We start from the raw sequence: 16,311 nt of genomic DNA on the forward strand, positions 1-16,311 counted from the left end.
CTTCTTTTTTAAAAAAGAAGGGATGACAGCAGAGGGGCTAAACATTGAAACTTTCAGAATGTTTATTCAGAAAGGTTTTCAAAAACCAGAGGTAAGCAGAACACTGAACTTGATTCCAGTGTGTAGATTTATAATTCCAAAAATGTTATTTTCATATCATTTTCAGAAACTGCGAGCATGGGTTTTTATTAGTTGGGAAACTGTGTGAGATGGGGCTCATGAGATGTGTCTTGTGAGATACGATTGTGGTATCTTTTTCCTTTTTTCAAGATGGCAGTCATTTTCTTGACTTAACTGGTTATAAAAGTAATGCCTGCTTGTAAAAAAATGACAGTACAGAGGAACAGAAAGAAGACCATGGATGCCACCTGTGCCCCTCCCCTACTCACTAGAGAAATAATATAAGGATAGCATTTTGGTGTTTAACCCTCCAGACTTGAGGCTCTGTATGATTCTGTGTACTTAATAAAGTGAAATTAAGCTATACAAGGGCTTCCTTGTATAGGTTAGTGGGAAAGAATCTGCCTGTCAAGCAGGAGACACGGGTTTGATCCCTGGTTTGGGAAGATCCCCTGGAACAGGAAGTGGCAACCCACTCCAGAATTCTAGCCTGGAAAATCCCATGGACAGAGGAGACTGGCGGGCTACAGCCCGTGGGGTCCAAAAAGAGTCAGATACAACCTAGCGACTAAATAACACCAACCAACTATACAAACTCTTCTCCTACTGAAAGCTGCATTGTTTTGCATGGAACAAAACGACCAGGGGGATCTTTCCATGTCAAACATTAATACATAGATTTCCTTCTTTCTGTAATAGCAATACACCATTCCTTTGAATTCTAAGTATATTTAGACTCCTCACCTATGTAAAAGCTTCACTGACATTTTAACTGTAATTGACTTAAACTCATAAATTAATTTTGGGGAGAAACGACACAAAAAATACTGAGATTTTCATCAGGTAACATGGGAACATCTCTCCATTTACTTATGTCTTCTCTTCGGTCTTTCAGGAAAATTGTATATTTTGCTTCATATACATCCTATGTATTTATTAAGATTATCTCTAAATAGTTAAACAGAACCTTTGAATACTGGCGCCCAAAAGCATGCACAGTGGGAATCCTTATGTTGTTCCTTGTTTTTCTGGTAATGCTTCTATGTCTGATGGTTAAATATACTTGTTATTGCTTTTTTTTGGCCACACTGTGCAGCAAGCGGAACTTCCCCTATCAGGGATCAAATCCATGCCCTCTGCAGTGGAAGCATGGAGTCTTAACCACTGGATCGCCAGGGAAGTCTCTGCTATTGGTTTTTGATGAATACAATTTATTGGATTAAGAAAACATTCCTCTATTTCTGGTTTACTAAGAGTGTTTTTGGGCTTCCCCGTTGGCTCAGCGGTAAAGAAGCCTGCAATGCAAAAGATGCAGGTTTGATCCCGGGGTTGGGAAGATCCCCTGGAGGAGGGCATGGCAACCCACTCCAGTATTCTTGCCTGGAGAATCCATGGACAGAGGAGCCTGGTAGGTTATAGTCCATAGCACTGCAGAGTCGGACATGACTGAAGTGACTGAGCATTCATGCCAGAGCATTTTATTAAAATCATTTAAAATCATCTATTAAGATGATCAAGTGTGGGCCTCCTTGGTGGTCCAGTGGTTAAGAATCCATCTGCCAATGCAGGGGACACGGGTTTGAACGCTAGTCTAGGAAGATCCTACATGCTACAAGGCAACTAACCCATGAGCCAAAACTACTGAGCCCGTGCGCCTACAGCCTGTACTCCGCAACAAGAGAAGACACTGCAATGAGAAGCCCGAACATCGCAATCAAGAGTGGCCCCCACACTCTGAAACTTGAGATAACCCATGCTCAGCAACGAGGACCCGGCACAGTCAAAAATAAACACAATTGAAAAAAAAAAATCGACTGCAGTTCTTCCCTTTCACATACTCACATGCTGCAGTTCATTGAGCTGATTGGCTAATGGTTAGAACTATCCTGTCTTCCAACAAGTCCTCTTGCTCTTGTTGCTTTGGTCTTTCCATGAAATTTTTGGATCTGATATACTTCTATTTTACTTAGGATTTGGGGGGCAGAGCATATTCATAAGAGATTAGTCTATTTTCTTTTTATGCAGGGGAAGAGTCTGACATCAGGGTTTTAAGGACCTTAGAAAATGAACTATGAAACTTCACCTCTTTCAACGTTCTAGAATGGGGTTTGACAAACCACAGCTCATAGGCCCAATCCAGTCAAACATCTGTTCTTGTAAATAAACACGGGATGTTCATTGCCCATTTGTTTATCTATTGTCTATGGCTGATTTTGTGCTATCATAGCAGAGCAAAGGAGTTGTGACAGACACCATCTGGCATAGAACGTCTAAGATATTTACTCTCTGGCCTTTTACAAAAAAAAGGTTTGTCAACCTTCCTCTGGAATTGTTTAAATATCACAGAAATTATCTGCTACTTGGAGTTTCATAGGGCACTTCTGTGAAACCATCTCTGACAAACCCAAACCCTTTCTCCTTCATACTGGACATTTTTTCCAGTCTCCTCCTTGATCATATACTTATTCATATTTCCTCCCTTTCTTTGAGTCAATCTGGCCCAGTAAATTTTCCCTGGAAATCATTTTGTCATTCAGATTTTCACAATTATTACCAGTCTCTTACAGTTCAGCAATCTGCTTTCTATATGTCATTAAATCCACATGTATACATTCAATGTTATATATTTGCAATTTCTCTTCTTGCCTGGAGACTAGTCAGAGATTTGTCTTTTTAATTGGCCTTTACAAAGAACCAGGTTTTGGCTTTGGTTACGAACACTTCTTTTTGGCTGCACGGGGCCTTCACTGCTGTGTGCGGGTCTTCTGTAGTTGTGTGGAGTGGGGGCTGCTCTCTGGCTGCAGCGCACAGGCTTCTCACTGCAGGCTCTGCTCTTGTTGTGGAGCCCGGGCTCAGTAGTTGTGGTGCATGGGCTCAGTTGAACTAGAGATTGAACCCGTGTCCCCTGCATTGGCAGGCGGATTCTTAACCACTGGACCACCAGGGAAGTCCATAAACACAATTTTTAAAACTGCTTTTACGTACTTTAATTTCTCTTTTTATTTTTATGAATTCCTTCTTCTCAAGGTTTATTTTATTCTTCTTCTCCCTTCATGATCTATTTTCAGTTAAAGGTGAAGAAATTTTCTGAGTATGACTTTGATTACAAAGTCAAAATAGTGTTCTCATTGTTGTTAATATATCTATTAGTTCCTCATTGGCATGCCACCTTAAAATAACTGGGAAAGTATACCTTTAATTCTCTCTGCCTGATTAGTATTTCTTACATCAATCTCCTATCCCAAACTCAAGTTATCATTAATAATGCCAAGTATCTGTAGTTTATTGAATGCCAGTATGTTATACACCTCAATCCATTATTTTATTTCATCCCGAAAACATCCCTATTGGTTGGTACAATGACTCTTGTTTTACAGACTAGAAAACGAAATCGCAAAGCAGGTAAGTAACTTATATGAAGCCATGCAATCAAGGCACATGATCAGTCGCCCTGGCACTTGAAGTCAAACCAGGTCCCTCAGCCTGCAAAGCTGCTGTTTTTTTCCCATTGTAACTAGTGGATCCACTACCCCACTCTTATCTCCTCAATCTTCCAATTCTTCTGTCCTCCAGCTCCCTTGACTTCCGCTCCTGCTCGGCCAGATGTTTCTAGCACATCAGACAGAGCATTACCCGAGGATCCGTAGCTCTGCTATGAGACAGTGTTGCATGGTGGTCACAGGCAGACACTCTGGATCCAGAATTCCCGAATACTTGGGGTTCCTGTCTTGCTGAGACATACCCACTGTGCCATCTTAGGCAAGTGACTTCCTTTGAGAACTTCTCTTAGGGCTGCTTTGAGGATTAAATGAAAAAACAAACCTGAAACCATGCAAAACGCTTAGGACTGTGACTGGCCACATACAAGCTAAAGAGAGTGCAGAATTTCAGAACAGGTCTCACCTCTCTAGCAGTACAGGCCGGGTTAGCTTGGAAAGAAGAGACAGGGAGGCCAAAGAGTCCATGAGTGAGTACTTACCAATATTCTTCTGGATCTCGATAACGAAGTAATTATGTGGATCCTGGCAGCTAAAGGAAAAGACCTTTTTCTCTCCGGCTTTGATGGACAGGGTGGTTTCCCATCTTTTAGACATGATGTAACAGAGTTTCACTGGCAGAGCCTGGGTCGCAGGCTTCAGGAGGACTGTGATGCCGCTTCCACGTGGCAGATCAATCTCATAAGCTTCAGAAAGAAGGAAGAAAAATAATAGAATGAACTAGGGCTGCCTGCCTGCTGCCGTCCCCTCAGCTGGTCCAGAAGGATGGTCTTCTGAACCCTTTTATTCCTTCCTCCAGGTCTGAGGAGCGGGGTGATACCAAATGACAGCATCATCCTTACCTGTGGACAGAACCCGGCCACTGAGGGCTAGGCCCTGATGTTCATCTCTGATATGGCTTATTCATTTCTCGAAAAATTAAAAGCACTGCACCATGTTCTAGATGTCCAGAGCAGTATGAGTCCAGATACCCCTATCTGTGCAATATTAAACAGAAACTGCCATATCTCTTCACAGTACGACTGTAGGTAAAAGTCCACTCATAGAAACTGTCATTCTGTAGAGACACACATTTATCTGTGATGCCTCATTTGCCCTGTGCACACATATATGCAGTAGTGGAGGCTGGGTAAACTTGCAGAAATTAGATATAAACATACTGATCGATAAACTTGGCGAGTCAGAGCCAAACATGGCTCAGACCTCAGACCGGCGCTCAGCAAAATTACGTGAGCAAACTGTATCAAGCCAGACAGACGGGGATTGGTTACTAAACAGAGAGGTGGGTGCATTGGGTCAGGATGAACCAGTCCCATCTCCTTCCCATTCCCTCTGCTTGAGGGATTTTGGGGTCCTCCCAGGCCAAAAGGAAGAGCTGTTTTTCTCCTTAGTGATCCCTGTTCCTTCCTGGATTTGGGTGCTGACTGTGGTCTCTGGGTGGCTGATGGGCTGGGTACAGAGAATGGGGGGACGGTCTTCTGGAGGAGGGAACCACGGGGCTTGTCAGTCCTCTCCCCACCGTGTTTGGCACAAACAGCCGCTTGGCACCTGTTATGGCACCTTGCTCATATGCACAAGAGGTGCTCCGTAACCACCTAGCCAGTGAACAGCAGTTTAACCAAAAGCTTTACTTTCCCCTTTCCTTTTCAAAATTTTTAGAATCAAATTTATTGAGATATAATTTACAGACATTAAGAAAGACCTAAAAGACTTTTGACAAATGTGTATACGTGTGTATACCACCGCGATTAAATATAAAAATGTTCATCATCCACAGAAGCTCCCTCAGTGCACTTAGCCACCGACCTCCACTCCTGGCCCCAGAAAACTATCAATTAGTTTTGCCTGACTTAGACTTTCCTGCAAAACAGCAGCTGGCTGCTTTTGCTCAGCATGTCTGAGGGTCACCCACGTTACTGCATGGGTCTGCAGTTTGTTCCTTTTCATTGCTGCATAGTATTCCACTGTCTGGAGAGACTGCAATCTATTCATCTGGGCACCCATTCGATGACAACTGAGTTCTTTCCAGTTTTTGACCAACCGTGTGACTTCATTTTCCCAGAGCTGCAAGCCTGCTCAAGAGCTGTGCTCACTTCTCCCACTCAGGGCACACATGTGCCCGTGTTCCCACCTGCCAGTTGCTGTGTGCCATCAAACATCTGGATTTTTGTCAACCTCCTCTGAACCCCTCCCCCTCATTCGCTCTATGCCAGCCCCACCCGCCAGCAGCTCTTTATACGGGGTGGAAACTGATGTCTCAATCTGACATAATGAAACAGAGCAGAACCATATGGTCCTTGTGCCCGCCCCCACCATGGCCTCTGCCTGCCTTTTGCCTTTAGTCAAACTAGAGTCAAAGAACAAGTTTCATCAGAGAAATGAGAAATGTGGAAACAAAGGAAAACAGTCAAAGAAGACTAAATAATAATAACGTAGTCATTAAGCACAGTCAAGGACCTTTAGTTCTTTCTCAAGGGCTGGGGATAATATTCTGAGTGTATCCTGTGAGCTGTCTTACAGATACCAAAGCACCAGGTGGCGAAGTTAACTACATGCTGACCAGACTGTTCCCAGGACTTGAGCTGCCTCAATTCTGAGAACTGACCGCAAAGAAATGGGAACAAGCACACCCCGCACCTGAAGATTAACTGTACGTACAACAACCAAGATGGTGCTGGTCAGACCACTGATGACCGATTTGAAGCTGGCTGTTAGAGATGACTGTGCTGTTTCTGCATGTGCCCCCCACCCCCGAATCTGTCTGTAAATGCTCTCACCCCCCGCTTGTCGGTGGCGGCCGGGTGGGGGGTTGGCCTTTGCACAGATGTCTGCCACCCTCCCCCTACAGTTGCTGCCACCTGAAATAAAACAAACTTTCCTTTCCACCAACCTGGCCTGTTTATTGCCTTTTGAGCAGCAAGCAGCTGGACTCCCCGCACACCCCTCCTCCTTTCGGTAACAATAATGAACTGCAAATATTTCCTCCAGGTTATGAGGGAAGAACTTTACCCTCTGGGCCTCTGTTCCTTCCTTTGTAAAATGAGGAGGTTGGGCTAGACTAGCTCTACCTTCCCAGGCAGCTCATCTATGAACAGTATCCAAGGAAATAAGAAGCCATTTTGCCAATGTAAGCATTCCGTACTACCGCCCCGCCGTGACACGCGACTAGCAGCTCAGGGGGCACCGGCACAGCTGGCTTTGCTACTTGGTTTCCAAGAGGGCTCAGGTGTTGCATATTCTGGAGCAGGGCTTATCTCTCTACCCTCAGCTCGCGTCCGTCTCCACCTTGGCCACTGAGCCCTACGGCTACCTTTGCCCTTTTTTCTGAACACAAGCCTCTTTGCTACCTCAGGGCCTTTGCATGTGCTGGTCCTGGTTTTTATAATGCTCTTTCTCTAGCAAAAACTGGTTCCTTTTTGTTTTGGGGGGTCTTAGCTCAAAGATCACCTCCTCAGAGCCGTCCCTGACCATTACCCAAAGTGTTCACCCCACCCCAACCCAGCTGTCCTGCCCCTGCTGTTTGTTCATCCTCTGGAGGACCCATGTTACTCATTCCCACCTCCCGAGACCAGAACGCGAGCCGCTGCCTCCCAGAGGGCAGCAGGAGTTTGCCTGTCTTCCTCAGTGACAGCCTTGGGACCCAAACAGTGCCTGCTGGGTGCCCTCATGGAGGCAGAATTGACCCGCCTGACAGCACCACATAAAATCTCCACATTCTTGTCTTTGCACCATGTAATTTCTCATAGACTTACCACCATTCCTGTGTTTCAGTTTGGGCTATAAATCTTAGTGGGACTCTTTAGTTTCTTATAAATCAGGGACTCTGAGCTTTATAATTAATAGCTTCAGAAAAAGAAAACATCCTCTGAGGCAGAAGTTTCTTTACTTACTGCTTCATCTTCAAGCAGCATGGCCTTTGAGACTCTTCTGAGAGGGGGAAGGTCCAGGGGTTCTTTAAGATACTAGATTAAAAATGAGTCCAAGGACTTGCCTGGTGGTCCAGTGGCTAGGGCTCCATGCTCTCAACACAGCGGGTCTGGGTTCAATCCCTGGTTGGAGAACTAGATCCCACAAACCACAATGAAGATCTGGTACAGCCAAATAAACAAAATTTTTAAAAAGAAATATTTAAAAAAATAAGTCCAGATGCATGATCAGAAACTCAGTGGGCAGATGTATATCTGAACTGAATATGTAAACCCTTGCCTTCTTTTTCTGTAATCACAAAAAAAGGTTTCACCACATTATTTGTATTAAAAAAAAATTCTTGGAGCACCCAGTTCTTTGTGGCCCCCTACCCTGGGTCTCCAGGGGGGCTAACTCGTTGTCCAGTGAAGCTGCAATTTGTCTCAGGGCTGCAGTCTGGCTGGCTAGGTTACCAATTTCTTTCTCATTTCTCCTCTTTGGTAAAAATATTCAAAAATTCTTGACTCTTACAATTACTGTTTTTTGGGTTTTTTTTTTTTTACCATGCCTTGAAGCTTGTGGGATCTCAGTTCCCTGACCAGGGATTGAACTTGGGGCCCCCTGCAGTGGAGGGCAGTGTCCTAACCACTGGACCTCCAGGGAATTCCTGATTACTGTTACTTTAACTGACTGTTAGACCCTAAGCAGATCAGTGGTTCCCTAAGATTGGAGGTGGGAGGAGGGGATGGAAACAAAGAGGGCAGAGGAGACAGCGTAGGGTGAAACAACCGTTCTGTATCTTGACCATGATGGTGATTATAGGCGGCACACAAATGCCCAAAGTCATCAAACTGGGCACTTGAAATTGGTAACGTTTATTATGTGTAAGCTATGCCTTAATAAATTAGAAAAAAAAGAGGGAAAACTTGTGTTAGAAAGACTGTGTTTCTGCACAAAGTAGGCACTTAATAAATGAAAAGAAGAATAATCATGACCACAGTTAAAATATGGTTTAATAATATTTTGAAGTGGGCTGAGTTTCTCCCAAGGTAAGTGTAATAATTTCATATAGCTTTAAATTAAATCTTGAGACGAAAAGGCTGATCTCACTAACATGTCTCTACTCAAATCCTCTCTCCTGCTTTTCAGCAGTACCCCAAATAACTCTGCATGTATGACCATCTATCTCATTATCAATGACAGCCAAAAAAAAAAGTATGAGCTCTTTCAGAAGTTCATTGTTTTTTCTTTTTTTTTAAAATATAAATTTATTTATTTTAATTGGAGGTTAATTACTTTACAATATTGTATTGGTTTTGCCATACATCTGTTTTTTCTTTTAAATTCTTTGAAGTCACCTATTCATTCCAACAGTTTTTAGAGTCATATGACAAAGGTCCATATAGTCAAAGCTATGGTTTTTCCATTAGTCATGTACAGATGTGAGAGTTGGACCATAAAGAAGGCTGAGTGCCAAAGAACAGATGCTTTTGAACTGGTGTTGGAGAAGACTCTTGAGAGTCCCTTGGACTGCAAGGAGATCCAACCAGTCCATCCTAAAGGAAATCAACCCTGAATATTCATTGGAAGGACTGATGCTGAAGCTGAAGCTCCAATACATTGGCCACCTGATGCAAAGAGCTGACTCATTGGAAAAGACCCTGATGCTGGGAAAGATTGAGGGCAGAAGAGAAGGGGGTGACAGAGGATGAGATGGTTGGACAGCATCACCGACTCATCACATGAGTGTGAGCGAGCTCCCGGAGTTGGCGATGGACAGGAAGGCCTGTCGTGCTGCAGTCCACGGGGTGGCAGAGAGTCGGGCATGACTGAGTGACTGAACAACAACAACAACTGTGTTCCAGGGACCATCCTGGGTGCAAATGATGTAATAGAAGCAGCAGAGTCCGTGTCCCGTGGGGGTTAACAGTCTAGACTAAATGATCTGTGACGGGCTGTAAAAATGATAAAGTTCTAAGTCAGAATAGGGCCTCTGTGGGACCTGGGAGTCCGAACTGGAAACTTTTGTGTTTTTTTAAAATCCCTACAGTAGGAGGTAGGGATTCCCTTTCGTTTTTCTCCAGATGGAAAGCCAAATGTCCCAAGGCTAATGATTGAGTATGCCAGTTCTTCCTTAATGAATTGCTCATGCTACTTCTGTTGTTGCTTTATTTTGGGGTCTAAATAACCCAGATTTTCATCCAAATTCATTTCGGAAATACAGCAGATGGAGCCTTGTCAGATGAGTTAAATGACTCACTCGGGTGGACTTTTAACATCTAACCATGTTTCTTCACTCTGACTTTGAGATGAACAACCTGGAATGCTCTACGGTCAGGCCCTAGTTCATCTCTCTCCTTCAGTGCCCCAGACCAGAGTATCCCCCTGGTCCAGAGCCCAGTTCAGTTCAGTCCAGTCGTGTCCAACTCTTTGCGACCCCATAGACTGCAGCATGCCGTGCTTCCCTGTCTATCACCAACTCCCGGAGCTTACTCAAACTCATGCCTATCAAGTCAGTGATGCCATCCAACCGTGGGTCCGGAGCCCAGGCAGCACTGAAGGCCTACCTGCCTTTGCACAAGGAGGGGATCTTTTATTATATGCTGTTTTCATAGCATATAATAAAGGCAAGGCCACATCACCCACTGGACTGTCATTTTCAACTGCTCCCCCCCTCATCCTCAATGATTAACATACCAGCTGGAGGGGCACAGCCAGAGGGAGAAGACAATGATTCAACCATATATATACTTGAAACCTGGACCCTCTTTACCCAGCCCCCCACCAATGCTAACCCCTTGCATGTGTGCCCAATCACTCAGCCATGTCCGACTCTTTGCCACCCTTTGGACTGTAGCCCGCCAGGCTCCTCTGTCCGTGGCATTTTTAATGGCAACCCATTCCAGTACTCTTGCCTGGAGAATGCCATGGACAGAGGAGCCAGGCAGGCTATAGTCCATGGGATCACAAAGAGTTGGACAGGACTGTGCAGCTAACTTCCAATTTTCACTTTTATTTCACTATAATAAAAGTAGCAGAGAGACCCCGACCCCTGCCACTGCTTGAGTAAAATAACTTATAACTCATTTATCACAAATGCTTGGAGTTTGAGAAGGACACCTTGTTTGCACATCTTCCCTCTTGCCCACTCCCCACCATTCATCACCCCTTGAAATGAAAATTTCAACCCTGTAGAAGCAATCTCACCCCACTCCAGTACTCTTGCCTGGAGGATCCCATGGACGGAGGAGCCTGGTAGGCTGCAGTCCAAGGGGTCGCTACGAGTCGGACACGACTGAGCGACTTCACTTTCACTTTTTGCTTTCATGCATTGGAGAAGGAAATGGCAACCCACTCCAGTGTTCTTGCCTGGAGAATCCCAGGGACAGGGGAGCCTGGTGGGCTGCCATCTATGGGGTCGCACAGAGTCGGACATGACTGAAGCAACTTAGCAGCAGCAGCAGCAGCAGCAGAAGCAATCTCAACCTCCTACCACAACCCCCAGCCCACTCCCACCAGTCACGCTGGCACATCTGAGCGCTTGATAAATGCACTGTAATTTAAATAAAATGGATAGGCATCTTCTTCTTCAGCATCTCTTTCTTTTGTCTCCCCAGGAACTTGGTATTTCGTTGGTCTGGTTATTTTTGAAGATCTATTACCCAAGTTCACAGGAACCCAGACAAAGCTCCAGATTCCGGCACGATTTCGAGGGCTCAGGGGCTGAAAGAAATCCAAGGCGACCCTTACGTTAGCAGTGCGTGGGCTGCCGGCTGGAGAGCTTGCAGGCGCCACACGTGGGCACGTGAGTCACAGCTCTCATCCTCCGCTCCCCTGCCTTCTGACCTCTCCTTATTAGGATGCCTTGCGGAGTTTCTGCCTCCCCAGGAGCTCCTCAGGCGGGAATTTCCAATTGTTTTAATCACCACCATTCATTATTCACCATTCATTAGTCACCTATCACAGGATATTATACAGATGCCCCTGTTACTCCTTCTCCGTGCCGGTGTCTGTCTTTGTAAGGGAGGCAGATGCAAGGAAGGGGATTCACCCGGGAAACACCAGGAAGTTATCTGTTCCCAGATGTGGCCAGTACAGGTTACAAGACTGCCAAATATGATTGACAGTTTCTTAGATGGGTCAGAATCTGCTGCCTCTGGGTGTGGTTTCCTGGGAGACTCTGCTCTCATCCACTCTCTCTGTCCAAAGAAAATGAACAGAACGGCTCCCGGCCAGGGTCTGGGCTCAGCCCGGGCGCCAGGAGACACATACGAAGACCCACGGGACGAATGCCCGGGAGGTTGAGAACTTGAACACAGGAGCCAGGCGGTACGACTATGAATCAGCGTGACTGATCAGTTGCAGCCCGTGTGGGAGTCAGATTCCCAGGCAAGCCCATAAGGAAATAATTGCTTCTGGGGAAACAGCCCTGTCCTCTTTCGGGAAGATATCCCACTGCAGACCCACATCCTTCTCTCAGTGAGTCCACGGGGCCGATGGCTGGAGTTTGCTCCTCCACAGAGCAGACCCATGCTTTGCTGGCTGAGCATCAAATAAAGTGATGATTTGATTTTAGAGCCAGGTTTACAAAATTCAGCTTGTTAGACTGTAGATGCTCACAGCACAAGAGGCAGAGGAAGAGACACCAGCAGAAGGCAGGGGGTTCACCCTCCCACCCCGCACCCACCCCACAGGTCACACCATCCCGATTCCTCCCGCCTCTACTCCTCAGGGCCGCAGTCCTCAACCTTTTTACACATGGGGGACCAGCTCCGTGGAAGACCATTTTCCTACGGCTGCGGGTGAGGGGAGGGGGATGGTTTTGGGATACTTCCAGTGTGTTACACTTATTGTGCACTTTATTTCTATTATTATTACATCAGCTCCCCCTCGGGTCATCAGGCATTGGATATTGGAGGTTGAGGACCCCTGCCTTATGGGAGGCGATTGCTGAATTCACAGAACTGAGTGTACGTTTGCCTGTCTGTCTGCCCCATGTGACCCCACCGGATAGTCAGCAACTTGAGGGCACCAAGGAAGGTCAAGGTACTCTGAAGATGCTGAGGTCAGCTATGAACTGTCTCGGGGTGGTCAAGGAAGACTTCACGGAGCAGACTCAAGAGTGGGGTCTAGAAAAATGAGTAAGGGGTTTGCTTGCAGAGAAACGGGTGTCAGGAAAGACAGTGGAGGGAAAGGCAGGTGCAGGGCCACAGGTGTGAAGAAGGCCTTCCTTGGAGCCACTCCAGGGAGTCTGGTTTGCCTAGAGAGTGGGTCGAGGAGGCTGGAGACAGAGGCAGGGGCCAGGCTTGGTTGTTGCCATGGAGTTCGGGCTTCACCCAGTGGGACTAGGATACCTTGGCAGTGTCGTGGTGAAAAGCTTGGATGCTAGAATCTGACTGCCTGGGATCAATTCCTGGCTTGGTACCATTTACCAGCTGTGTCCCGCTAGACAAATTCCTTACTTTCTCTGTGTCTTACTTTTCCTCCCTGCAAAGGGGCGCAATAATGGAATAGTTGTAAGGATTAAATGAGAAAGTACCTGCGAATTGCTTAGAACGGTGCCAGGTAGTCAACCAATGATGTTATTGTTGATATTAGTAATGATAGCTAGCACATTATAACCACCGGGGTAGTACTCGTGGGGCGTTGTTGAGGGTGAGAAGTAGAGAAACAACTGTCGCAGCAGCTTGGCTCTCAGTCTAGAGCCCAGGGTCCTGGCGGGGCTGGGCTGGGAGAGGGCAGCGCAGGTAAGGTGCCTAGGGGCAAACCATCACACTCAGGGTTGTGCAAGGGTGAGTGCTTCCTTACATTTTCCACACCTCCCCTGCCCTGGCCTAGCCCTGCCCAGCTATTATTAAGGTCCTTCCACGTGTGTTGATTCATTCGAATTCAGCATCCCTTTGAGGCTCAGAGAAGTGACCTCATGTCCCTGTCTGCTGAGCTCAGGAGGCAACTGGGAGATTCTGGTTTGACCTCCGCACACTTGCCCTCCCCACCCCCCAGGTACCACATTGAGCTGTCCTTCGGGAAGTTGCCAAAGCTGGCGGAATCAACCAGCAGGAGGGGAGGAAGTACTTGTGATCAAGTACGTGTAGCTGTTGGCTGACACCAAGGGCCTGAGCATGGGTACCAACATAACCCATCAGAACAGGGCCTGTTTTGGGAGCGAGTGCCAGACTCTCACACCACCAAAGTTAAAGTGTTATTAATCCAGTGGACCTGGGGCTGCACGGCCTGCAGGCTGTGGAGGAAGAACTGGTGTAGCCACCCTAAATCTCTTTGGCGTGGCCTTGGCCAGGTCTGTTCACGGACTGGCAAACCAAGGGGAAAGTCTCACCAACGGCAGGAAGATCAGCCATCTTCCGGCCTGGAAATAGTTAATTTCCCACATTCACATCCAAAAGGAGTGCAAGGGAAGTTGCTGTTTCACAAACTAACCAGTCTTCCTTGGATGAGAAGCCTTTGGAGTCTAGATACCAGGCCAGCCTTCAGAATAACAATGAGTACTTAATACACGCAGGATCTGTGCTTGCACTTGATAAAATGCCCACAGCCACCCCACGGAGCAGGTTCGAACGTTAACCCGCATTTTAACGATGACAAAGCCGAGGCTCAGAGAGGTCAAGGAACTTGCCCAGGCACGTGTGATTAGTAAGAGGCAGGGCCAGGTTGCAGCCTGACATCAGAGCCTAGCACATGAACACTGGCTCATGGCAGACCCAGCCCTGCCCAGAGAATTCCACACACGGCCAGCCAGGGGCCTGGTGATGGGCACAGTCTACTCTCTCCAAGTGAAATGGAATGAAACATTTTTCAGTGGCTGGCTTGCTAGAGACTCTTCAGGCTATTAAAAGGGACAGGCATTTCTTTAAAATAGTTAAACAGGCACTTTGTTTCAAAATCATTTGCAAATGTGGCTCTGGATTTAAACTGAAAGTTGACAGTTCCCCGGAATTCAAATGTTTGGGGTGCGGTTCTTCTGTGTGATTTTTTTTTTTTTTGGCAGTGACTCTAGACAAGGACCTGAGAAAAGGGAACCTGGCGTGTTGAGACGTGGGTGGCTTTGTGAGGCTTGCCCAGGGGCCGTGGGCATGGGAGGCTAGTGGCTGAGTTAGTGGCAGACAAAAAGCAGCCATCATTCTGGAACGAAGCACTGGGTGTACAGGGCTAGTGCCAGGTCTTGGAAGAAAAGCATCTGCAGAAACCCGGGCTGGAGAGGCTCACTTCTGCAGGCCACTGTCAGTGGGACTCATGGGCGAAATCACACCTATGTTTAAGGAGAGTTCCCCAAACCCCCACTACCGAATCTCCTTCCTCTTTACTTGGCCTTCAAATCTCAACCCAGACCTCTGGTTAGCTGGGGAGGAAATACCTTCTCCTGGTAGGAGACTCCCACCTGTCCTTCCAGGCATCAGAGCTGTAAAGCTGCTCCCTCATGCACTGGCTCAGAAACCAGGCAGGGCCTGATGGAGAAGGCACACCCCGCCCCACCCCAACCCTGTCCCCCTCGCCACTCCACCCACCTTATTCCCTGGGTTGGTGTGGGAAAACCAGCCTCTTACAGTAGAGGGCAAATCTTTCCTCATCCTCTTTCTCGGAGTGCCCACACACACAGCATCCCCACGGAGAGGCTGAGTGGGTCCTCCCACGTGGCTCAGCAGTAAAGGATCTGCCTGCAACACAGGAAATATGGGTTCGATCCCTGGGTTGGGAAGATCCCCTGGAGAAGGCAATGGCATCACACACCAGTATTCTTGCCTGAAAAATCCCATGGACAGAGGAGCCTGACGGGCTACAGTCCATGGAGGTCGCAGCTGCTGGTAAGTCGCTTCAGTTGTGTCCGACTCTGTGCGACCCCATAGACGGCAGCCCACCAGGCTCCCCCGTCCCTGGGATTCTCTAGGCAAGAACACTGGAGTGGGTTGCCATTTCCTTCTCCAGTGCATGAAAGTGAAAAGTGAAAGTGAAGTCGCTCAGTCATGTCCGACTCTTAGTGACCCCATGGATTGCAGCCTACCAGGCTCCTCCATCCATGGGATTTTCCAGGCAAGAGTACTGGAGTGGGGTGCCATTGGAGTCGCAGAGTCAGACACAAATGAGTGGCTGAGCACACACGTGGTGGTCGGGCCGGGGCTGGGGAATGCTTCAGGCTATTGTTGGAAGTCTGGAGGGACGGGAGGCCACAGGACAGGGCCTCATTTCAGCCCCCAAAAGCAACTGAAGAATTAGCCAGCCATTCTGACAGGGAAAGAGTGAAGGGACAAAACCGGTTATTAAATAGTTACTCCCACTAGGGGATTATAAGTAGGAAAAATATGGAGACCCCTGTGAGTTAATGATGACTCAAGAGAGCTGGTTTGCTTAACCACAAAACCAAGCAGGCTTGCTTGGCAGCAGAACCATTCAGCAGAAGCATAAGACGTGCCCCCAGACAATGAAACAATGGCGCCAGGGAGCCCCACATCCTGCCCAGTGAGCTCAGTAAGTTAGGACACGCTCTTTGCACACACACACACAAAAACAATTTGTGGACCAAGCTTGACCATGTAGGGACAAGAAAACTCCCCTGCTCAACTTGGAGGAGGAGCTGATGATGGAAGCATAATGTCTACTCAAGAAAGATAAAGAAGTTCTCCTCCTCCCCGCTTTTCCTTTGATTATAAAAAACCGTAGCCCAGTAAGTTCTCAGGGCATGGCATTTCTCGCCCATCCCCTTGTAAACCTCACATCCTGTTCTAACAAATCACTTCTTATTTATCACTTTTTGTGCTTCTCTGGTGGCTCAGAT

At 47.1% G+C, this 16,311-nt stretch overlaps 1 protein-coding gene across 1 annotated transcript in view; it reads right to left on the reverse strand.

Annotated features, from left to right (window-relative positions):
• The window catches only part of CDCP1 (CUB domain containing protein 1), a 56,478-nt gene that overhangs the window by 26,170 nt on the left and 13,997 nt on the right, over window positions 1-16,311 (reverse strand). Inside the window, exon 2 of the mRNA XM_027522779.1 lies at window positions 4,100-4,303. Within this exon, the coding sequence (XP_027378580.1) occupies window positions 4,100-4,303 (204 nt within the window). The remainder of the gene's footprint in view (window positions 1-4,099; window positions 4,304-16,311) is intronic.

The sequence above is a fragment of the Bos indicus x Bos taurus genome, chromosome 22, assembly GCF_003369695.1.
Source record: "Bos indicus x Bos taurus breed Angus x Brahman F1 hybrid chromosome 22, Bos_hybrid_MaternalHap_v2.0, whole genome shotgun sequence".
NCBI classification, from domain to species: Eukaryota; Metazoa; Chordata; class Mammalia; order Artiodactyla; family Bovidae; genus Bos; species Bos indicus x Bos taurus.